This window comes from Mesocricetus auratus, unplaced genomic scaffold (assembly GCF_017639785.1).
Source record: "Mesocricetus auratus isolate SY011 unplaced genomic scaffold, BCM_Maur_2.0 Super-Scaffold_4256, whole genome shotgun sequence".
Taxonomy (NCBI): domain Eukaryota; kingdom Metazoa; phylum Chordata; class Mammalia; order Rodentia; family Cricetidae; genus Mesocricetus; species Mesocricetus auratus.
The window spans coordinates 70643116-70668809 of NW_024429182.1; the positions used below are offsets into that span (position 1 = coordinate 70643116).

Below are 25694 nucleotides of genomic sequence, written 5' to 3' on the forward strand. Positions count from 1 at the left end.
TGCTTCATTCACAGTCCTGAGATAGCTGCAAAAGTCCTCCTTCAAATCCAGACACAACAGCCACAGGGGCATTGGTGGCTCTGGTATACCTTTTATCAGAGCAGGAAGTTTCTCCCACATCATACATCAGCTGTCAAAGAGCCCCAGCCCAAACCAGTTACAGGCGAGAGACACACTGACCATGGGCCCCTCATCCCAGAAAGCAATTACCAGGGAGAGGGACACAGACAAATGAACACCACCAGGCTACTGCTGGAAACCAGAAGTGTCTGCTCAGTGCACACACCTAGAGATTGATGTGAGAGTCAGCAGGGAGCGGGGACAAGTGTGGGAAGACACTGTTTCCTCGGCTTGCATACCTCAGATTTGCTCCTTTTTACAATTTTGTAATACATTGAAATATGGCTTATTCTTTTTAATGCTACTTACAATCAGGAATACGATTAATGCATGAATCAACTTACATTATTAAGGAGTTCAAATGCAGAATAAGACCAAATTATTCCTGACCACATCTGATCCCACATGCCGCTTTGTTCTGATGCTTCTGTGAGTGTTATTGCATAAGCACCCTTGACTGAACACATTTGCAGACTTGTTTTCCTATTTAAGTGCTAATTGCTCTGCATCCTTTCCCAAATTTGATGTTTCTCATCTTTTTTCCCTCAGCCAACCCAGTGTGTGTGTCATGGCTTTAATTTCAATTTCCCTGATGACTAGTGGGATGACGCATCTTCTCACATGTTTTTTGACTTTATAAACTATCCTTTTGCATAAAGAATCTGTTCAATTCTTTTGTCCAGCTTTCTTTTGAACTGTACATTGTTTTTAATGGGTTTAGAAGACACTTAAACACACTGTAGATGGAAGACCAAATTCTAACTATTAAAGATTCATGTGTGGATGTTTTGCCTGCATGTATCCATGTGTATCTCATGGCTATTACAGAGATTACAGACACATGGCACTGTGCCTAGCTGCACATGAGCTCTGGGGGTCACACCCAGGTCCATGTCGCATCTCTGCATTGTGTAAATTACCCATGGAGCCATCTCCCCAGTCATTACTTTTATTTTTCTAAATAATTATTTCTTTGTTTTGTTTATTGAGACAAGGTTTCACTATTCAGTCCTGGAACTCACTATATAGACTAGGCTGGCCTCAAACTCACTGAGATCCTCCTGCCTCTGGCTCTTGAGTGCAGGGATTAAAGGCATATACTACCTCACTTCATTCCTCCCCCCCCCTCTCTCTCTCAAAATTATGTGTATTTGTATATGTTTGTGTGGGGTTTGCACATGTGAGTACAAGTGCACAAGGAGGCCAGGGATGTCAGATCCCTCTTGAAGCTGGAGTCACAGGGTTGTAAGCCACCTGATGTGGGTGCTGGGACCCACACTAAGGTCCTCTGTGGAGCAGTACACACTCTTAATCACTTATCTCTCCAACCCCAAATAGCTATTGCGTAGATGGGCATTATCCCTTATTAAATGGCTAATAGAATGTGATGGACACAGGAAGCTAAAGTAATGGCCTTTGTAAACCCTGGTTATGATTCGCAGTCAATGACATACTATGCTGTCCTCTGAAATCTTCAGTGTTTAACCTTTCACATTCTGATCTTTCTCAAAATTATTTTTATATTTGCTAAATGGATAGTGGGTATCAAAAAGAAAAGTGCAGTTACATATTAGCATGTTTTGTTTTAATTGACAATAACATTCAAAATGCTTGTACCAACTTACGCTGCTGCTAACAATATTTGAGTTTCCATTTTTAATAGCAAATGTCTGCCTTTAACTATTAAAAACTTTCTAAATTTTAATATGATTATTAAGTAATAATTGTTTGTTCTTTCCACTTTTTTCTTCCTAGTCTCTATGAGACTATGGTTGAAAACACATGAAATCTACACACTGACTTGGGAGACACTGAAGTCATTCACCATGGAGCCTTTCCTTCCATAAACCAGGAACTCAGTACTTTGTCTCCTTTCAGTACGGTACTCTGCCTTCCTTTCCTCCCCCCTCTTTGAGACAGGGTCTTACTAGATTGCCTGAATAGCTGACCTAGAACTCTCTATGTGTACCAGGCTGGCCTATAAAAATGATTCCCATGTCATTACACAGTCAGATTGGACATTCCTAGCAGACAAGAGAATTACTGACTTTCATATGTTACTCTTGTATCAAAATAATTGAACTTGTTTTCCACCTAGTAGTTTTCAATCCATCCTGCTTTGATTGTATTTCCATGTGTGAATATGTGAACAGAGGAAAGAAATACTGAAAGACACACGTCAAATTGTCACCTCCAGGTAGCAGCCCATGGCACTGATATGCCCATCTTAGTCTGCAACAAATGACAGCATCGAATCTACCTTCTCCAAGCAATCTGACATAACTGCCCCACCATCATTCCTAGGAATATCAAGAGTATTCTTAGCTTAGTGTGCTTAACCTTCATGCTAAACGTGATTGTTTAATTATGAACACTACTTTGGCGGGTTTTTTTTTCATGTAATTCTACATATAAGGAAATTTTCTTACTGCATATCAAAACCCACCTGTTTTTTGTAAATTTTCAGTTGTTCTTCAAAATGGGCACAGAAACAGTCAACCGTTTCCTTCTCACCTGCAAAGAAGCAATATGAGACCTAGTTCTCCTTCCGGCATTGTGGCAGATGGCTGCCTGCTCCATCTTTATTCTTAAGGTTTAATAATTTATCGGCAGTTTAAATGTAAGACTGTCTAACTATCATTTTAAACTAAAATTTCTTTTTTTTCCTGTTAGACTGAGCTAAAATACATCACAAAGTGCCATCTGTGAAATTATAAATGCACACATACAGGGACATGCATGCACTCATGTACACCCTACCTTTCAGTGAGGGTTTCATATGACATAAAAAATAAAATAAAAATATTTGATACTCAAATTAAAACATTCTAAGAAATTAAATCTTAAATGTTTCAATTAAAAAAAAAGCTTTCAGAAAAGCCACCTGACAAGGCATCTCTCACTGACTTCCATTTAGTTAGCACACTCCATGTGTTTGCAAACACTGGCTACAGCCATCTTTTCCCAGAGTTAACTGCTCTGAAAGGCAAGCTTCAAGGCAATAACAGTTCAGAATCTGCGAGGTGAGGAGCTTTCCTGCATAGCTGGAGTGTAGGAGGAAAACAGAACTCCGCCATTAGCCATGTGACTTACTAGAAGCGCATACAGATGAGGTAATAAAAGGGCGGTTTACCACACTGCTAAACACACCCACTTTAGGCATGACTAAAGACATATACAGACATAGGCGGTCACTAGCCAGGCCCACTTTTGGACATGGCTAGGGGCGTTACGGAGGAAGGTATAAAAGACTGAACAATGGAAGTCTAGCTCTCTTTTCCAGCTTTCCGGCTTCCAGTTTGGCGGCAGAAAACTACACGGCTCATATGCATTACTTGTTTGTCTCTTGTGAGTAATTTCTACAAGAAATACTTATTTTTACTTTCAGTAAGTGTGCCATTTATCGTTGTAGCATCACTGGAGAAATGGCAATATCCAGTAAGGACTTAGTTCTGTGCCCACTGCTTCACCTCTGTCACCTGGGAGGGCACAACACCAGTGAGAGGTGCGGCTTTTGTCACTGTTGTTTTTAGCACAGGGGACTGAACAGGGCCTCCAGCAGGCTAGTCAAGAAAACCCTACCTCAGCCACATCCCAGCCCTGAGAATTACTGTTAGAACTGAAATAGATTCACACCTATCTGGCACCTGAGTTTGATTTTAAGAATGCTCATAGAAATCTTCATATACAAACCAAATAATTGACATGCTTACTTTTGTCTAGCCGAGGCCTTGGATTATAGCGATACCCAACCTGACTCCAAAAGACGGGCACAGAGCCTCGAGTTTGAATAAATGACAGGGTGTGATTATGAACATGAATTAACTGCTCAGTCTCCACATAATTTGCAACATTTCCGTTTTTATCCACTCCTCTTCGTTTATAGCGCATTCCTGAAGGAAAATTAAACAGAAAGCAGCAACAGTTATAAAAACATGCCAAGCTGTGGCACATGCTTGATATTTCAGTACTCTGGAGGCTGAGGCAAGCGAACTGTAAGTTCGAGGCCAGCCCATATATGCACAGTGCATATATAGCAAAACTCTCAAAATGAAAGAACCCTGCACTTAGTCTGACTCGATAATGCTCCTAATTAAATGTCTGCAGGAAAGTCTTGGAAGCCTACGCATAACCGACAGGTAAACAATAACACATGCAAGATCGCAGCTGTACCCATCACTGCTAAGTTGAATCCTCTGATTGAAAGAAAATGGTTTCCCTAAAGGGGTAAGTTCTGGAAGGCTTTATCACCGTGACACAGGTTTTTGGTTGGAACCCTGTACTCAGACACATCCAAGTGACTTTCTTATCTTCTGTATGCAAGTGCTGTTCTGTCTGACTTGCTAACTTCCCGCTCCTCTGCAGCAGAAGTCGATCTCTAGTTGCATCACAGTATTTGGAGTTTGGAGCTCACTGTGCTTCAAGTCTATGACTGCCATTTGCATCTCCACATTTCGCGCCTGCATTTAATTTGCATGCTCTTGTGGTCCCCACTCACCAGCTCTGTGCCTACTTCTGCGAGAGATGAGAGCCACTAGAAACCGTGGGTGAATGTCATCTACACAGGTGGACTCCTGAGGGGGGGTCTCTGGGCTGCTCTTCTCCTCGTCAGGTGACTCACTGTAATTAACCACGAGCTCTTCAATCTGCACAAAGCCCTGGATAATGGGGATGATCCAGAAGTCCACATCCGGAGTCTGGAATGGAAATGAACGGAACGTTGTCCATATTCTGCACAGCACTGCTACATGCTTAAACCCATTAACAGTCAGCACACACTGCCGTCAGCTTGCTGCAAGCATAAGCCCTTTCCCAACCCCATTTCTACTTACTGAACACCAGGGAGGGTGAGAGCCAATGGGCCCGCCTTTTTCTTTACAGGTATCTTCCTAAGAGCTGACTGACAGGGAACCAGCACAGCTGCCAGACTGTTCCATACAAATCCAAGTTCCACCACTCACAGACTCACTGACAGACACTCACTCACCTCACTAGGCCTCAGTGTCCTCCTCTGTGAAATGGGACTACTACTGCCTGTTTTGAGTAATGAACAGTGCATGTAAAGTAAAACGCAGTGCCTGCCACAGGGCAGTTAACAAACGTAGTTCCTGTAAGTGTTCCTCTTGGTATAGGAAAGCAAAGCCTTACAGCTGATTTTCAATCCTCAATTGTACTAGCCTATAACAAAATGAAATCAGTACCGATCATTTCATTACAGAACAGTTTACTCTTAAAAAAATAAAAGGAAAAAACTACTTGTCTATTTCTTTGTGTCTGTGCCTGCTTGTCCCTATGTGCACCAGGTGCATACGGTGGCTGTAAAGGCCAAAACAGGGTGCCAGATCCCCTGAGGCTGGAGTTACAGGGGATGAGGAGCCATCTTGCAGGTGCTAGGAGCCAAAGCCTTGCCCTCTTCAAGAGGACACAGTGCTTTTAGCCACTGCGCCATCTCTCCAGGCCCCTACAACTTTTATTTTTGAGGAAGAGTTTCACTCTGCAGCTCAATCAGGCCGAGTACCGGGAGGGCAGGCATGCACTGCCACGCTATTTCGTCACTGTCACTGGGACTAAAACCCAGAGCCTCACGTGTGCCGAGACACCCGAGACACTCTGCACTGGGCTCTCCCTTGGCCTCAACCTCTCTTCACATCCCACTGTAGAGAGGCCCTTGCTTCACCCGCCTAAAATTCAAACAGTAAATGAACAGTAAGAAGTATTTCCATAAATGTGTCATCTAAAATGTCCTCTAACTTAATTAGGAGAGTCCTGTTCAAAGTCAGAGATTCTTTCTCCTGTGGCTTTCAGACTAAACACACTCAGATTTGAAACTGAGGACTGGAAGGCAGAAACGTGGTCAGAAGCTTAGTGCCATCCTCAGCTACAGATTAAGTTTGAAGTCAGTATGGGTTACATGAGATCCTGTCTCAGAAAACCAGAATAAGAAGCCCAGTCAACCAGGAGTTTCTGGTTAAAGTAAAGCAAGGTATGGGGCACATGCTTGGAATCCTAGAGCTGGGGAGGTGGAGAAGGTGGCTCCCTGGTGCTCACCGGTTGCTAGCCTAGCCTATTTGGTGCACTCAGGTCAGTGAGAGACCTTGTCTCTAAATAAACCAGGTGCTTGAGAAATGACATCCACATGTACACATACAAATGTACACTCATGCACACATGCATTCTAACACACACATATACACAATGCCAAAATCATACTACAATAAAATGGATGCTCAAAATATTATTTGTTTTGAGATAGGGTCTCCCTGTATAGCCCAGCTGTCTCAACTTCCAGAGTGTTGGCATTACAGACACGCCCTATCATACTCGTCTTCAGCATCAGTTTCGAATCCACCCTTCCTTTGGTCACTATGCTCTTCAGGTCCCATTCATTCCACAGCTTCATTTTGTTTTGTGTTCTCTTTATTGGATCTTTGGAAGGTTAGGGTTGAAAACAATGAGGCAAAAGTTCGGCCTGCATCGACCTGCATTCATCATTTTTACCGCTATTCTCACTACCTGTACTTTTGGTCTAGCTATCAATCCAAGATTCTTGATAGGAACATAGAAACACATGTTGCCAAATGTCATCTTTATCCAAAGTCATCAGCTTTAAATAATGTGACAATGCCTGATGAAAGTTCTCCCAACACTGGGTTCCATGTTGCCGACATAAAGACAACACCCTATTTATCCTGTCACTGAATTTTGAGGGTTACAGTACGATCAGTATCAGAGAGGTAAGAACAACCCATGCCTCGGCCTCAGTAGTGACATGTTAGATATTATTTGTCTGAAGATGCCACTGGATAAAATGTCAGTAACTGTTATGAATCACCAGTAAAGAGGAAATGGGAAGAAAGAAAATAACAGAAAGGTTAAGACAAAAAATAACAGATGACCATATTCCATTATTTTTATCTAGTGCTCAGTCTCCGAAACACAGCACACAGCATCCCTCAGGCTTAATCCTCCAATATATGTGATAGGATCTAATGGCTAGTCTTCAGTCAATTTGACTGGACTGACTCACCTGGGAGATGAGTCATACCTCTGGCTGCATCTTTGGATGTGTTTCTATAAAGAACTAACTATAAAGAACTAAAGGAAAAATGTACCTTGAATGTGGGAGGCAATCATCCCACGGGGTGAGGCCCAGACAGCAGAAAGGGGAAAGTGAATGTCAGTATTCCTCTGTCTCTACTTCCTGGTCCACCACGATAAGATGCTTTCCCCACATGGTGATGCACTCAATTCTCTGAAATCATCAGCCAGAAGAAACCCTTCCTCCCTTAATCTGCCCATGTCACACATCTTTATCACAGCGACAAAAAGGAATTTTGCTCAAGCATTTCTGCACAAAGGGGCGGAGGAGGGGGGCAAAAAGGGGTGGAGGAAGGAACCATCAAATCTGAAAGAGAACTGGCAAGATGGCTCAGAGGGTAAAACACTGCCAAGCAAGTCCAATGACCTGAGTTCAATCCCAGGATCCCACAGTGAAAAGGGAGAACCAACTCCAAATAGCTATCTCTGATCTCTACACATATGTCACAGCATATGCGTGTGTGCACACACACACCAATAAAAACTATGTAAAAAAATTAAACCAGAGAGAGCTCTGTGGGTTAATAATTAAATCAGAGCTAGCCAATGAGATACCACAGAAAATGGCCAACAGCTTCATAATTAATATAGCATCCTGTGTGTTCATCTGGGACTGACACGGCTCTGGGACCAGGCTGGCAGGAAGAATGCATGTTACATATGGCACCCAGACTTGGGGCACAAATTTCTATTTAACAAAAGCTTAAAAAGGGATTTTAAAAACAAAGCAACAGAGACAAGCACAGCTTCTTGGTAGCAGCATTTTCTCAGATGGGCTCTGTTTTGCTAGAGACAAGCAGAGACTTGTGCGGCTAATGCTGGTGGTAAACTTACGCCCGCCATGCTGGAAAGCCAGTGGCTAAAACAGTCGTCATTTTGATTTTAGCAATGTTGTTTAGCAGATAATAGACACGTGGCCAAAAAACATAAAGATTTACAGTAAAGTCAGATTCAGATGAGGTAAAACTTCTAAAAGGTTTATAGTGTATTTAAAAAAATATACAAAGGCTTGGAAGAGGAAAAACAAAACAAAACAGAATAATGGCTGGGTGTGGTGGCACAAACCTTTAATCCCAGTACTCCAGAGGCAGGGCAGAGGCAGAGGCAGGCAGATTTCCACAGAGAAACCTTATCTCAAAGAAAAAAATAAATAAATAAAAGTAAAAGAAATAGAGTAATAAAAAAGCCATGTAAAGATTAAAAAATACAAAGAGAGTCTGAATACTGTATGCTACTGTGCTGTCTTTGAACTGTTTGACTGTTCAGGAGATAGCAACAACTGCTAAAAGAAATGCTACTGAAAAAAAAATATATATTGTTTTTTTCAAGACAGGGTTTCTCTGGATTGTTTTGGAGGCTGTCCTGGAACTCTCTCTGTAGACCAGGCTGGCCTTGAACTCACATAGCTCTGCCTTTCTCTGCCTCTGGAGTGCTGGGATTAAAGGCGTGCGCCACCAACACCCAGCCCCAACTTATATATTTTAAAAGTGCTTTGACTTCTAAATTTAAATATAAGGACAGGATACTTGGGAAAAGAGTTTTTACTTGTGTTTCCACAGAAAATGAAAAGCTGTGGATTCTTTCCAGACTTCTGTGGTTTGATGAAGCAAGACCCCCTGAAGCAGTGGCACAGGTCATCCAACATCTAAAACAGCTGAGATGATGCAACCTTGCAGACTACAAAAACAAGGACCTGGCCAGGTTTCTGTGTTTTGCCATGATCTCCATGGCATGGACAGCGCCCCCAACCAGCAGGAAGCAGTTTGGAATGAACAATGCCCAAATTTCCAAATATTGTTTATAAATTTTTGTTTTTATTAAATGGGGTTGGTTATAAATGGTTAATGATCACAACCAATCTCTTTTTAAAGGTAAAAGAGGATTATGGTATAGAAATGAATACTTTGTCCTGGAATGAATTTTCATTTATTGATATAAATTTAAGTTCAATTTTGTGATATGTATATTTCTCCTCTTGTTTAAGTATTGTGTTTATACTGATCTTTTAAAACCTAATGCATAATTACAGATTATATATAATTACCTATAATAGTCAAAACTTATAGTTAGGTTAGTTAGGTTTTCTAGATATTTAGAGATGTATTTGAGATGGATAGATATTCTTCAAACCTTTCAAAGACCTTCAGAAAATGGCATTTAAATAGTTTAGGGTTTTTCATTATAGTGAGACACAACTACTCCTGGCACACCAATTACGTCTAAGAGGAAGATGGGCATCAAAGAAACTCATTATGTAATTTGCTTTCAACATGGCAAGACTAGTCATTTGGGCAAGAAACTGCTGTTGCCTTTACTGTTTGATAGACTGGACATGCAGGACCCACAGTAAAGTGACTGCTGAACTTGATGGGACAGTCCTAAAGGGTGCCTGCTGCATGGAAGAGTCAGCCAGACATTCTGCAGGACACAGAAAAATGACTGACAAACTGCCAATGCAGACAGACAGTTTAAAATTTCCTGCTTTGCTGAGAAGTGTTCCAGACAGACTGTGGCCTATAGGCTGAAGATGGACGCCCCAATGTTACAGAGGAACTTCAGGTGACTGTCCAGGTAACGAGATGTCTCTGTCAATTCTAATGTTTATATATTATTCTTCTGTGGTCTTTGATGGTGTTGAAGACAGATAGTTATAGTTTTCCTTAGTTATGATAAAAGATAAGCAACATATAAGACTTTAGACTCACACAGAATAGATGATAAAATACTTTATTTATATCTTACTAAATGTTAATGGACTAAATATTGTAACTATAGTTCTTACTTGATAACGGTTCTGTTATATATGATTTGACTATGATAAGTTAAAACATTTCTTTTTATTTAGACAGAAAAGAGGAGTTGATGGGAGATGTCATTCTGTAAATATGTCTCATCATTCTGTAAATATGTCTCTCTTATTGGCTGATGAATAAAGCACTGTTGGCCAATAGGGAAGCAAGATAGGTGGGGTTAGGAGTCGAGGAGAATTCTGGGAAATGTAGTCAAGAGAGAGTTGTCATGTGATCTTGGGAAGAGAGGACGCATGAGGCTGTGTCCTCAGTAAGGTAAGTCCTCGTAAAAATACATAGATTAGTAAGTATGGGTTAATAATTATGTCAGAGCTAGCCAATGAGAAGCCATTGCAAACAGCCAACAGCTTCATAATTAATATAGCATCCTGTGTGTTCATTTGGGACTGACGCGGTTCTGAGACTAGGCTGGCAGGAAGAATGCACATTACAGAGCTCCATAAAATCATCTCACCACACCCTGTACTTTTCCCTAAACACTTCTTCCAATAAGCACTGGCAGTACTAGTCAGGCATTAAAGATCTACTCATTTCACACCCCAGAAGGTAAAACAGAATGGTATCATTACAGAGAAGTAGGCCTCTGCATTCCCAATAGATGTAAAAACAAACAAATAAGTGAATTCATCTTTACAGGAACTCTGTGGACATCATTGGATCCATGGGCTTACTATTCCCCTCACCTCTCGTTTTCTGGAGACAGGATTTGTTATATAGCCTAGTATGGAGTTGAACATACCTATAGAGCCAGAGGATCTCAAACTTGTGACAAGTTTCCTGCCTTACCTTCCAAAGTGCTGAGATTACAGGTGTGTGACATCACATTCAACTAAATAACTGTTGAAGAGACAGACTGTTGAAGAATTGGTGGAACTATAAAATGCCTAAAATGCAATCCCTTCATTTTTTCATAGTTAAATGATTCTCATCAGTGAGGGGAAACATCCTAATAAGATCTCAAAATTCACCTTAATGTAAGTGACATTTGCTTAACAACAGCAACTAACAGGGGGGTCTTAGAAGCATCTACTCACACCAATCTCAGTGAGATCTTGGATCATGTACTTATTCCAAAAAAATCGGTCATCAACCTAGAAAAAGGAGGGAAGAATCAGCTCAGGATACATTACTTCAATTCCCTGTAACAGGCAAATAGGCAGTCTTCCAGGAGTCAGCACTGATCTGTGCTGTGAGCGGTACCTTCTGCCAGAGGGGACGGCCGTCCTTCTCCCCGGTGCTCTGTCTCTGTACGGAGTTGGTCAGGTCATAGGTCAAGCTATAATAAAAGGACTCTGAGTCCATGAACATCTTCAGCAGTTCCTCAAGTAATCGTCTCTCCAACTTCTCCTTCTCTTTACTTTCCTTAACCTGTAATTACAGGAGTCAGATGTAAAGTTTATAGATAATGCAAGACTTCAAGGAAGGACAAGCCCCCAAACACGACAGTCTTCTGATACAAAAACAAACAAATAAAAACATTCCAGATTAATTTAATTACCTTCAATTTACAGTTAATCAAAGATGGATTCATAGCCCATGTCAATCAAACTCTTACCTTTTTTTTGTTGGGAACAGAGACGTTGGATTTGATATGTGTAAATGTCTTCAGTAGAAACTTGGAGTCATCAGGGGATGGTATAATCTTCTCTGGCTTGTTAATTCCAAAATGATGCTTCTTACAGAGCTGAATAATTTTAAAAGGATGACTCATTATTAATGATTATCTGCTTTAGATGTTCAAGTATAAGTCTGGAAGGAAGTAAATACTACTACTCACACACTTGGGTTAAAAGTAGGCCCCAAGAATTAGTGAAACAACCAAGCAGATAGAATACAGCTATGGTTTCAGTAAATAGAGGCCACACTACAAATAAAATATAAGAATACAGGTAATGTTGTACTTAGGATTTAAAGGCAACAAGCCCAGGTTCAGAGCACAGTTTACTTTTATCTAACATGTGCAAAGGATACAATGTTCTGGTTGAGGTTATTAATACTTTAAAAACTGGCATCTAAGAATAAAATATTGCAAAATACACATCTGCTATGCCTCAAGGTCATTACAAACATCTGTATTAAATATCCATTTATGCTAATTACCTGAGTGCTTTGGTTGAAAAAACGCCCGGAGTGGGCTCTACAGGGACTCTTAAAAGCTGGACCTTTCAAAACTCTCTACTTATCATTTAAAAAAAAATAATGAAATCAGCAAATAACATGATTTGGGTCCAGAGATTAGTTAAATTTAAAGAGCAGTAATTAGGGGTTATTAAAAAAAGTGCAATCCAACTGGCAAAGGTAAGAGGACAGGACACGAATATGGATGTGTTGAGACAAGAACAGTGGGCAGACTGCTCCAACAAAGGAAGGCTAGTAAGAGTCAATTAAAAGCTTTATTTTATAGGCTGACTCGGTCATGGTGACCAATAGGTCAATAGAACAGTAACTAAGACAACTACCTTTGTTTTTATTTCCTTCGTCTGCTTTTACCTCAGCTTGGAGGAGCGTTCACTTGGGCCTACTATCCTTTAGCTTCTTATGAGAAAACCCAAGAACTCTGAGAACTGAGCATTTATTTTTAAACTTCATTTAATAGGGGCTGGAGAGATGGTTCAGCTGTTAAGAGCACTTCCAGAGGACCCAGGTTCAATTCCCAGCACCCACATGGCTGTTGGGAGCTCTAGTCCCAGGAGTTCCAAAACCTTCTTCTGGTCTCCAAGAGCACCAAACATGCATATGGAACATAGACATACATTCGGGCAAAACAACCATATACATAAAAAGTTTAATGAAAAGAGTACATTTATAAACTATGCCCTGAGAATATATGACATTCATCATTTAGCAATGCCTACTTTTTTTTTTTTTTGAGACAGGGTTTCTCTGTGGCTTTGGAGGCTGTCCTGGAACTCGCTCTGTAGACCAGGCTGGCCTCGAACTCACAGAGATCCGCCTGCCCCTGCCTCCCGAGTGCTGGGATTAAAGGCGTGCACCACCAACGCCTGGCTAGCAATGCCTACTTTTGAGTATTTGCTTACAAATACTCATGATTCTTTAGGAAATATTAGTGTCTTGTAGTGTGGGATATGGCTTCAGAGTCAGTTGGGGGTATGATTAATACATAGAAAAACTTTCTGATGTGGTTTGAATGAGAAACACCCTCCATAAGCTCATGTATTTGAATACTTAGTCCTCAACTGGTGGCACTGTTTGGGAAAGTTATGAAACTTTTGGGGGGGTGAAGACTAATGGATGAAATATGCCACCGGGGATGGGCTTTGAGGATTTATAGCCTCATCCATTCCTTCCTCTTCTTCCCTCCCCACTCTCCTGGATGAGGATGAAAACATGAGCAGTTGGCTTCCTTGATCCTCCTAAAATGCTTTACCTACCTGTTGCCACACCCTCCCCACATGATGGGCTATGTCTTCTGGAACCATAGCCAACATAAGAACTTTTCTAATTTGCTTCTGGTTAGGGTGTTATCACAGCAATAGAAAAACAACTAATATACTGTGTGTGTGTGTGTGTGTGTGTGTGTGTGTGTGTGTGTGTGTGTGTGTGTGTGTGCGTGCGATGCATGGATTCTGGTGTTGGGATGGAAGACAGACAGGCTGACTGACTCACTATGTAGCCCTGGCTGGCCTGGAACTTGCTATATAGATTAAGCTGGACTTGAACTCAAATGCCTCTGATCTCAAATGCTGGGATTAAAGGTGTGTGCCACCATGCCTGGCTAACTAATATACTCTTTTTTCTAATACTCCTTTGAAATCATTTACAAGTGTGTACACAAAGCCAAACAAAAACTTAACTGTAAGACAAATGTGTCTTCAAAGAATTTTGATAAGAATTACATATCTGTGTAACAAAGCATAAACTCACTGAACCACCTTAACCAAAAGTCATTCTAATGAATACTCTAGAATCTTCTACATAATTACTTTTAGAAAAGATAAGTATAGTCTACTTTCTCTGCAAAAGGGTTAAAAGTCAGCCCTTTTAGGAAACAATGATAAGAAAAATTATTTCTTAAGAACCCTTCCAATCATAAAATATTTTGTTTGGACACAACCCTAGGTAATACATAGCACTGACAGTACGATCATCTTCCCTTTTCCAGAGGTCTAGGAGTCCTCTAAAGTGTATGATATGCCCTTATTACAATTTTGATTTAAAAAATACCCATTATTGCAAACTCCCTCATTTTTGTCTATTCTTGCAACTTATATTTCACAACCAAGATTACAACCTGATATTGCTGAAGAAAAGGAAAACAAATGGTTTTACTTTCTAATTTGTTACCTATATCCATCCTGAGATAAAATTTTAAGCAGCCTTCTGATGGGAAACTAAGCATGGAAAATGATGCTATTCTCTATTACAGCAGTGAGGTAACAGCACATAAGATATATGCAGGCATGGAACATGAGCCTTTGATGCTTCAAGGGTATGTTTTCACAATGTATAATGCATATCTTCTCATTTGTTTGAGCCCTAAAGTTCTACCCACAGCCATATACATATGTGTGTGTGTGTGTGTGTATGTATGTATGTATGTATGTATGTATGTATGTATGTATGTATGTATGAGATAATCTATATTGGAAAACAGTGTGGTGACTCCTAAAAACGTTAAGCAGAATTACTAAAATGACCCAGGAACTCTATACTCAAAACCTTGTAAGGTACAAACTGTTCACAGCAACATTATTCCTAGCAGTTTAAAAATGGGAATAGCTCAAATGTTCATCAACTGATGGTAAATTAAACAAAAAAGTAGACTCACACAATGAAATTATTTTATAATAATAAGGAATAAAGTATTGATAAATGATACAGCAAATAAATCGGTAGGCAAATAAGCCACACACCCACCTCAGTTAAAAACACAACTGAGGCAGAAACTACAAATTCTAATATTAGAGTCTGCAATAAAATTCTCTGCTCCAATTACAGAAAACAAACTGAGCCTGAGCAAATCTGCGGAAGCTGACCCACTAAACAGCTGGAGGACTCACTCTACTGGAAAAGATGACAGTAGTGGGTCATGCAGAGCAGTAAACAGACTTCAAATCAAAAAGGATGCTGCGGGAGAAGACAGGAGCCAGCTCCACCCAGAAAAGACAGAAAAGGTGAGGGGGAAAGTGTGCAGAATATGAGGCTTCTCCTGAGACTCTCTGCCGGGAATGTAGTCAGATAGAAGCACACGCTGAAGCTCCAGCAGCATTACCATTATCCAACATTCTTTCTTTTCTTTTTTAGTTTCTCGAGACAGGGTTTCTGTGTATTGTTTTGGAGGCTGTCTTGAAACTCACTCTGTAGACCAGGCTGGCCTCGAACTCACAGAGATCCGCCTGCCTCTGCCTCCTGAGTTCTGGGCTTATTCTTTCTTTCTTTCTTAAGATGTATTTTATTCACGTGTCTGTGTGTGTGTGTATGTGTGTATGTATATGAGACACTCTACATTGGAAAACAGTGTGGTGATTCCTAAAAATGTTAAGCAGAATTACTAAAATGACCCATGAACTCTATACTCAAGGGAAATGAAAACCTATGTATACCAAAACCTTGAGAGAGGGACAGAGAGAGAGAGAGAGAGAGAGAGAGAGAGAGAGAGAGAGAGAGAGAGAGAGAGAGAGAGAGAGACAGAGAGAGAGAGAGAGACAGAGAGAGAGAGACAGAGAGACAGAGAGAGAGAGAGAGAGACAGAGAGAGAGAGAGAGACAGAGACAGAGAGAGAGAGAGAGAGACAGAGAGAGAGAGAGAGACAGAGAGAGAGAGAGAGAGAGAGAGAGATTGGGGGTATCCTTCTGTATGCTGTGAATATATATTTCTCTTATTGGATGATGAATAAAGCTGTTTCAGCCAATGGACAGGCAGAATGTACCCAGGCAGGAAGTATAGGCAGGGCTACCAGACTAGGAGAATTCTAGGAAGAGGGACACAGAGGGTGGGTCTCCAGGGAGACGCCATGTAGCCACCGAAGGAGTAACATGGTGGAACATTACAGGTCAACCACAGCCTCGTGGCAATATATAGTTTAATAGAAATGGGTTAGTAATTAAGAGAGAGCTAGTCAATAAGAAGTCTGAGACACTGGCCAAACAGTTCATAATTAACATAAGCCTCTGTGTGTTCATTTGGGACTAAATGTCTGTGGACCAGGCAGGGCAGAAACTTCCTTCCACATGTGTGTGCCATGTGTGTGTGCTGGTGTCACAGAGTCCATCGGATGCTCTGGAGCTGGAGTTATAGGTAATTGTGAGCCTTCTGACATGGATGCTGGGAACTGAACTCAAGTCCTCTAAAAGAGCAGTAGCTGCCTTTAACAGCTCTCTCCCCAATTCTTAACCATTATTATTTCTAAGTGATAATGCTTTTTCCTTCTCCTTTATAATCATACACGAAAAAAAAAAAAGCTTCCAAAAGCTTCTTTGGTTTATTTAACTTAAATTTTTGGGACAGGGACTTGTGGAGCCCAGCCAGGTCTCAAACTCACTATATAGTAGAGGACAATCCTGAACTTCTTGTCCCGCCTCCACTCCACAGTATACACCACCACTCCTGGCTTTAAAACTCTTTTTAATGGTGTTTATATGAACAGAAAGGAGGAGATGTGTAGCAGTGTCTTGCCTGTGAACCTGTAATGGTGGTGACACCCCCTCTGGGCGTGGCTTCAGGCAGAGAGAAGCAGAAAGAGAGAAACGCTCCCACGGTCCTTTATTATTATCTGTGTAAGTATTCCCCAATAAACACCCATTTCTCATTTATCTTGGGCCTAGTGAAATCCTTACACTCACACCTTCCGAGGTGACAAATTTGCACTCACTGTCATGCTGGACTCTTATCCCTCTGGAACCATTAAGTTCAAATAAACTCTTTCTTCCATGGTTGCCTTGGTCATGGTGTTTTAGGACAGTAACAGAGAAGTGTTACCCTCTCCCCTAATTAGCACAAGTAATAATATATATTCCATTCCTAACTTGAACCATAATCTTCAGTGACCCTAAAAAGCACTATATTTCAAACAATCTGATCATTCTAAAAATATCCAGTTATTCTGGAGAGATGGCTCAGTGAGGAAAGTGCCTGTCACATAAGCCCGGGGACCTGCATTTGGATCCCTAGCACCCATGTAGGACACCAGGCAAGGAGGCAAGTGCCTGTAAGCCCTCCTCAGGGAGGTGGAAAGGGTAAAAATGCTGGCCAGACACCAGTCTAGCCAACCTGTGAGCACCAGATTCAGTGAAAGACTGTCTCAAAAAACAAGTGCTAAGACAGTCATGGGGTGCACACCTTTAATCCCAGTACTTGGGAGGCAGAGGCAGGAGGATCTGCGTGATTTCAAGGCCAGTCTGGTCTTATAGGAAATTCCAGGACAACCAGGGCTACATACTGAGATGCTGTCTCAAACCCTCTACACCCAACCAAAAAAAAAAAAAAAAAAGAAAAGAAAAGAAAAGGTTAAGTGCTAGAGGAAGATACATGATGTTGAGCTGTCTTCCATATGTGACACACAAGTACCTCCATGACCACACACACACACACACACACACAGAGTCATACACGCCCCTCTTCCACAGACATGCACATGCAAAAGTCATGTGATGGAAGTTTCATTTTCATGTTATTTGAAGGTATCTTTTCCTCAACACTACCTCAAGCACAGGGTTTTGCTTCTGTCTTACAGGCTGCGTTTCCCGGGTTCTGAAGGAGTCGCTGCTAACACAGGGTCTGAAGACTACATAAGTTATTCTAACATGCAGTTGAACACAAGCATCCAGAGTCTGAACCAGATCCTCGTATCTGCTGTATCCCCTTATCGTCTCTGTGACAGACACTTGGTGCCACCTTACCTCCAGCTCAAGCTCCTGAGGTTCCAGTTCAGAAAGTGACAATACTGCAATTTTGGTAACTTTACAGACCTCATGGTCTCCTGGGAGTTTGCCCACCAATGCCTTCTGCCGAATTAAAATAAGCCACCATGGAAGATCTGAAAGAAAAAAGACAATGAATGGATGGTATTCACAGAGTGCTGGTGGCCTGGGGGTGAATGACCTAAGGAAAACAGAATGTAAAACACTCAATAAAGACATCAAAAAAGTCCTTTAAACAGAAATGTGAATTACACAGCTAACTCTTGTGGCTAGTCTATGGGAAACAAGAATTCCCACAAGCAGTGCTGGTAGGGTACCAACGGACACAGCGTAACTGAAAACGACACCTGTAAAACATCAAAGTATCTATGATAAGAAATGACGCTTGCATGTATGAAATAAAAAGCTTGGGAGTGTTACTAGTGTATGTAGTGTAGCTGTGCAGTCATGAGCCACAGTATGAAATGCATCCAATGACATGGTTCCATAAAATTATAGTGGAGCCAGAAATCCCCACTGCCTGGTGATAGAATGGCACAGCTCAGTGTGTCATTCATGTTGATTTGATCTACATCATGTTTGTAGTGATGAGAAATTCCGATGCAAATAAACTTGGCAGTGGTATGAAAGTATAGCACACAATTACAGACAGAACACAAGACTTACTTGACTATGTACAGTGTGTTAATTTGCCATCAGTTTATTATAGAGCACTTGCTTTAGGGGATGGCACTGAGGCCTGAGTCCAGGGCTCTGTTCATGAGGCACACTCTCCTGAGCTGCATCATCAGTCCTACCATCATTTCAATTTCATCCTCACACTTGCTTCTCTTGCAGAGGACCTACGTTAGTTCCTAGCACCCACATGGCAGCTTACACTACCCTAACTCTAGTTCCAGGGGATCTGGTGCCCCTCTTCTGACCTCCACAGGCACCAGACATGCATCAGGTACATAAACAAATGGGCAGGTAAAACACCTACATGCATAAAACAAAATGATCTGAAAACAACAACAAAAACAAAACTGTTTTTAAGTTTTCTATAAAATATACCAAGATAATACTGGCAACAGCCTCTTATATAATACTTATATTTATCACAATTCTGGACTGAATCAGGAGGCCATATCAAGTGATTTGATCTATATCAAGAAGTTTATGACATAATGATGTCCTAAAGAGGTCCTAAAATGATGAGGTCACTTCATAACCTGCTTACAGAACATATCCCAGTCACTAAGAAATACATGCTATGCCAGGCAGTGGTGGTGCATGCTTTTAATCCCAGAACTCAGGAGGCAGAGGCAGGAGGATCTCTGTGAGTTTGAGGCCAGCCTGGTCTACAGAGCTAATTCCAGGACATCAGGGCTGTTACAGAGAAACCCTGTCTCAGAAAAAAAAAGCTACACCCAAAAAATAAAAAATAAAAAGAAGTACACACTGCCATTATGATAACTTAAGATATATTTTATTAAATCAAAGTACAAAAAAATGCAACAATTCCTCTTCACCAGTGGGTTTACTTTCTACAGTTTTAGTCACTTGTGGTCAACTCTAGTCTAAAAGCACCAAAAGGAAAAAATAATTAGAATGATTTCAATTCTAGGCCATCAAGGTGGGCACGGTGGTGGTCTGTAATTCCAGCTGCTTAGGAGGCTGAGGCAGGAGGATTGTGACCTCAAGGCTAGCCTGAGCATCAGAAATATTCTTGTATCACAATAAAAAGTAGGGGCGGGAAGACTTGAGAGACTGCTCAGTAGTTAGGAAACCGAGTTCCCAGCATCTGCACGGCAGCTAATGATGATCCCTAACTCCAGTTTCAAGTGATCCAAACCCTCTTCTGAGAGGCCTCATGGTCACTGCATGTGCATGGTGAACAGACATGCATGCAAGCAAGACACACATATAAAATAAAAATAATACAAATCTTGCTTTTTTTGTAATTTAAATAAGGACCAATGAGGTGGCTCAGTGGGTAAAAAGTACTTGCCACGAAAGTTGGACAGCCTGTTTGATTTCTAAACTTCATGGTGGAAGAAGGAACTGATCCTTGAATGTTGTCCTCTAAATTCCACACATGCTGTGGTGCGCTCACACCCACCCCCCCACCCACCCCCCCCACACAATAATAAATAAACCTTAAAAGATAAGAGACTGAAATATGGCTCGGTGGTTGAGTACTTGCCCAGCGAGTACAAGATCCCAGATAGAATCTCTAACATTTCAAAAATAAAGTGCATGCCATTGTGAATAGTGTAATGAAATCAATGACATTCCAGTCTGTCTTACCATGGAACCACCCCTTTGTCCAGTGTATCCATGCTGCATATGTTACCCGCCCAGTTACACTCAGCTAGGTTATCAGACTGATTGATGACTATAGTATCACAGCACTGTTCATGTAGACTTACATAGCATCCTAATGCTGTTACAATGTCATTCACCTCACTCGATCTCATCACTTTCAATATTTTATTTAGCCTAATTTGCAAATTAAACCTTATCAAGGTATGTACAATTAGGAAAATTACAGTATGGCCATGAACTGTTTACAATGGGGATACATTCTAAGAAGTATGACACTTAGTGATTTTATCACTGTGAGAACATTATGGGATATACTTCCAAACTAAGACAGCTATGATACAAATAGATCATGCTCTTACTGGACCACTGTGGCATCTTACTATTGACCAAAATGTTGCTGTTGACAGCAAATGACTATGCACATAGTATATGGTACTATCTGTTACTTCAGGCATCCACTGGGAGAAAGAAAAGGAAATATTGAACTTATGTTGCTCTACCCTCCATACAAGAAGAAAGGTGTGACTGCTGTATGTCTTTAATCCTCACATTCAGGAGGCAGAGGCAGGTGGATCTCTTTGAATTCAAGGCCAGCCTGGTTGAGTTCTAGAACAGCCAAGGCCACACGGAGAAACCCTTCTCAAAAAACAAGACAAAAAAAAAAAAAAGAAAAAGAAGGAAGGTATGATAAACTCATAGCCAGATATAGATTCATTTATACAAAAACAAGAGGAGAACTAAATATGATTGGTTAATGATAAGAGGGAAAGTAAAAATGGGGTAGAGAGGGGTAAAAGCCACCACAGTTAGCCCAAAGTCTCTAACTCTTAAAGGGCTTCTGCAGTTTATACCTCAGAAAGGTCTCTACATTGTACCACTGATTTCAGAAGATGAAATGCTCTGGTAAAGAAAAAAAAAGATTAAGATCTGTTCACCTTTCCTTTGTTCTCCGTGAAGTTAAGAATAAGAACATTTACATATGTCTCTGTCATTTCAAACTGGCATCTAAGTAAGAAATGTGAACCAAGTGACTAATTGCTCTTAATATACTTGGCTGTACTCTGACGCACATTTTCCCCCAGTGCTGAAGACCAAACCTCAGTGGTAGACACATGCCGGGCAAATATCTGCCACTGAGCTACAACCCCCAACCCAGCTACCGCTTCTAATTATCTTTTTGGTAACTGGACCATCCTATGGATTTTAAAATGTTCTCTCTCTATGCTTTTTTGTGGTGATATGTTATTCATGATTTATTAAAGCCACTAGACATCAAAATAGCAAAGCAGCCATACTAGTTAGCTATAGAGCTAGGCTGTGGTGGTATACACCTTTAATCCCAGGACTCAAGATTAAGATGTAGACGGATCTCTGTTAGTTCCAGGCCACACTGACTACACAAAATTGATCCAGTCCTAAAGAAACAGCTCACACAAAGGAGGAGGAGACAGCATTGCCATTTCAGCTGGGCAGAAGTAAGAGCTAGTGGCTTGGTTGCTTTGTTTCTCTGATCTTCAGCTTGAAGGTTGAACCCCAATATCAGTCTCTGGGTCTTTTATTTTTCATGTTACACTTTTTGCCTTAAACCTACTTTGATATTAACAGAGCTATATCAGTTTTCATTAGGTTAACTTTTGCAATTTTGCCCTTCTTTGAGACAGGGTCTCACCATGCAGTCCTGGCCTTCCTGAAACTAACTATTGTGAGAAACAACTTTTCTATTAAAGGCAATTAGTCTGGCAAGGACTCCTATTTCCTGAACCTTCCTCTTCCCCTTTGTGCTGACCAGACAACCAAGTCAAATTGTGAAGTTACGTTAGTTACCACCAACGGATGAAACAAAGATCACCTACCTATATCAGATACAAAAGACAGAATCCATCTTGGCCAAGTGTGGGTCTTGTTGCACCCCTTTTTCCAAAAGAATGGCCTTGCCACACTACTGTTATTTTGTTCATGTGCTCCTTTGTGCAACACTGAGATTATCATTTGTCTCTAACCCTATGTAGACCAGGCTAGACCAGAACTCAAGATCTGCCCACCTCTGCCTCTGCCTCCTGAGTGCAGTTTCTTTTTCACAACTCTTTACTTTCTGCCTTCCTGTACATGTAATACAAGCTATGCAAGGTCTTTATCTTGAAAGCAGCATGTAAATGGTTTGGTTTCCCAGTGTGAAAAACCTCTGGTTTTTATGTGAAATGCCACTTCCAATGTCTAGACTAAGTCTATCATTTGCTACTTTTCTCAGCCATTCCAACCATACCTTTACTTTCCTGACTTCTTTTGAATTAAGTCTTTATTATTTCATTTTCCTACTCTGGTAGTTTTTACAATCTTTTTAGTACTTTTTTTCCTTATACAGTAGGAAATGAACCTTAACCTATTAAACCTAAATGTAGATTAGAGTCTTTACCAATTCCTAGAGAATAAAAGGATCTTGGAGTAGCAACCTTTAAAACCCTGTTTGTGTTTTTCTTCCTCCTCTTCCTCTTCTTGTTTTTCCCTGTTAAATTCTCTAATGCTGCTGTTACTGCTGTCTTAATTCTTCATTAAATTTAAACTCCAATTCATTTACATTCACCAACATATTTGACCTTCTCTACTTCCTATATCCTCATAATTCCAGCAGCAATCCTTTTTCTTTTGACTAGAGAACTTTTTCCTGTATTGCTGGAGAGTGAACCCATGCTAGGTGAGCTCTCCAGCCCTGAGCTACACCTCCAGACACTGAAGAACTCTACCATTTCTCTCAGTACAGAGACACACTAGTGACATATATCTTCATTTTTTTTCTACTTCATGATGTCTTTCTTCTCTAAAATAGGAGGGTATGGTGAAGGCAGGACAGGAAAGCAGGGAAATTAACAGGATATAGGAGGGGGAAGAAGTCTGGCCAAAGCCTCTGGCTAGCTGAGAAACAAGAATCCCAGCACAATTATCAACATTTGCTGTGAAGGTTGTTGACAGAGACAAAATTGCATTTATTTATTCAATTTATTCATTCCTTTTTGGTGTCTGTAGGGCATGTGTATGTACATATCTGTGTCTCTCATACACAGTAATAATAGTAATACAGAAAGAGAATGTTGAAACAGTAATGAACTATGCTTGAAGTCCTAAAGCTATATGTATCTCAAGCATGGCCATTGTCCTTTCCTAGACATTTTGAAGGAACTTCATAAATGAATCTGAACCTTTGTGTACAGTAAAGACACCCTAACTCTCCGCATCCCTGTGACCTGGGATTTACTTTATCAGCTGTGACCCCATCTAAAGTACATCTGACTGAAAGGAAAATAACCCTTAGCAACTGTGATGATATATTATTTATGGTTTATTAAAGCTTGCCTGAGGATTCAGAAAGCAAAGTCAGCCACAAGCCATAGAAGTCAGGTACACACCTTTAATTCCAGCAGCCAGAGACTAGGAGGTAGTGTCATATACTTTTAACCCCAGTACTCAGGATTAAGAGGTAGATGGATCTCTGTGAGTCCAAAGCCACCTAGATCTACACAAGATTGATCCAGTCCTAAAGAGAAACAGTTCACACGAAGATGATCTCAGCACCTGGGATCACACACCTTTAATCCCGGCAGTAGGGAGGTGTATAAGACAGGAGCAAGGTCAGTATCAGGCATTCATTCTCCAGCCACATTGAGGATAGGAAGACATTCAGTCTCAGGATTCTCCAGTCTGAGATTTGGTGGAGCCAGGATCAGTCCTTTCAGCCAGAGGTAAAAGTAAAAGCTAGTGACTGGCTACTTTGCTTTTCTGATCTTCAGCTTGAAGCCTGAACCCCAATATCAGTCTCTGGGTCCTTTCATCTTTTGTGTTACAACTGGCACCCAATGTTAAAGTACAAATTCAAGAAAAAGGTGCTTTGAGCTCAGCCCAGGCCTGAGCTGCAGGCAGGACTCCCGCCTGAGTTCCTGTCCAACCAGCTAGGTTTTCTTTTGTTTTCTCCTCAAATCTTTGAGCAAGTGTGGGATTTTTTTGGGGGTTGTAGCTTTTCTAAATAGTCTTCAGCTGCCACCCAAACTTGGGAGGCTTCTGGGCTTTTCCTAGAGCCTCTCTCCCCAGGCTGACACTCTTAGCTCATGGCTACAAGCTAGTTCTCTGATTCAGATATACTACACCTCACAGTTCACTGGCATTATTGGCAGATTTGTTAAGTTTATTGGGAATTCTTAAAGGAAGGGATTAGTTTTTTTTTAAAAAAAAGAGTTTTTTTCCCACGCTAAAAAATGGAAAACACTATTAAAATGGAAGAAATTAGGCCTGTGCATGATTATATATTGGATGGTTTAAATATGGAACATGAAGGGATAATCAACCAAGACTGACATACTGTTGTTATTTTGATAATCTTTGTTGTCCTTTTGACAACTCTTGGTTTATCTCTAAAAAAATTGGTTGATATGAGTGCTAAAATGTAGGCCTCAGAGTTATTCAAATCCAGACTGAGGAATTACATGGACAACCAAATTCAGCATTGCATTTTAAGGTTAAAAATGAACACTCTAAGGTCTTAAGAGAACCACCTTTACTATATTCAGTAACCTTACAGGAAGTGCCAAATGAAAGAGATTCTATAAGAGCTACTTGGAAACCTGTGACAATGCTGGACTTAGGGAAATTCAAGGAAGCTATAGTCTCAAATGGCATCCATTCACCATTTGTGAAGCAGATGGTAAACACATGGTCTGTAGGTAATAGGGCTATCCCTGTACATTGTATAGATTTGATTAAAGATGTTTAGAGCCTAGGCCACAATTACAAAGAACTTCCTGGTTCAGAGAAGAGGCTAAGAATATTGAATAAAAGTCTAAAGCTAGAGGTATAGATATATCCCAAGATCAAATTCTAGGAGAAGGAGATTATGCTCCTTTAGAAAGGAAATGTTGATATGATGATAATCTCTTGGGTTTATGCCATGCAGCAGCTTTGAATGCTTAGGGCATAATTGGAAAAGCAGGAAAATCAAATCATTTACAAAAGTCATAAAGGGCCCAAAGGAAGCATTCATGGATTTCTTACAAAGACTGTCACTAGCAGTCAATAAAATGATATCAGACACAGAAGTTAGAAAAATAATAATTGAAACAATGGCTTTTAAAAATGCTAATGCCTGATGCAAAAGGATAATTAAGCCTTTAAAAGCAAAATCAGCACTTTTAGGAGGACTGAATCTGAGACAATTAATATTGAAGCTCATGGTTATGATAATGATACATGGATAGGAGAGTTGATTTCAACAGTTTTAAAGAAGAATCAAAATGTCAAATGTTTTTATTGTGGCAGATAAGATCACCTGAAAAGGGATTGTAAGCAGGGCATTTCTAGAAACAATATAATCCAAATAGAATGCCCCTCCCTTCTGGATTATGCAAAAGGTGTGGCAAAGGGAGGCATTGAACAAAGGAATGTATCTCGACAAGATATTATCAAGTAATCCTTTGCCTTCAGGCAAAAGGGGACC

General features: G+C 40.7%; 1 protein-coding gene across 5 annotated transcripts in view; it reads right to left on the reverse strand.

The window, feature by feature from the left end:
• The window catches only part of Inpp5f (inositol polyphosphate-5-phosphatase F), a 104722-nt gene that overhangs the window by 29247 nt on the left and 49781 nt on the right, over positions 1 to 25694 (reverse strand). For 4 of the 5 annotated variants that reach the window (XM_013112985.3, XM_040753262.1, XM_013112989.3 and 1 more), the window contains 7 exons: positions 17888 to 18024; positions 11584 to 11712; positions 11229 to 11396; positions 11063 to 11119; positions 4619 to 4817; positions 3834 to 4013; positions 2567 to 2634 (listed from right to left, as the gene is read on the reverse strand). In XM_013112985.3, the coding sequence (XP_012968439.1) occupies positions 2567 to 2634; positions 3834 to 4013; positions 4619 to 4817; positions 11063 to 11119; positions 11229 to 11396; positions 11584 to 11712; positions 17888 to 18024 (938 nt within the window). Of the gene's footprint in view, positions 1 to 2566; positions 2635 to 3833; positions 4014 to 4618; positions 4818 to 11062; positions 11120 to 11228; positions 11399 to 11583; positions 11713 to 17887; positions 18025 to 25694 lie in introns of those variants that run through there. The other variant, XM_040753290.1, reaches the window with a different exon arrangement.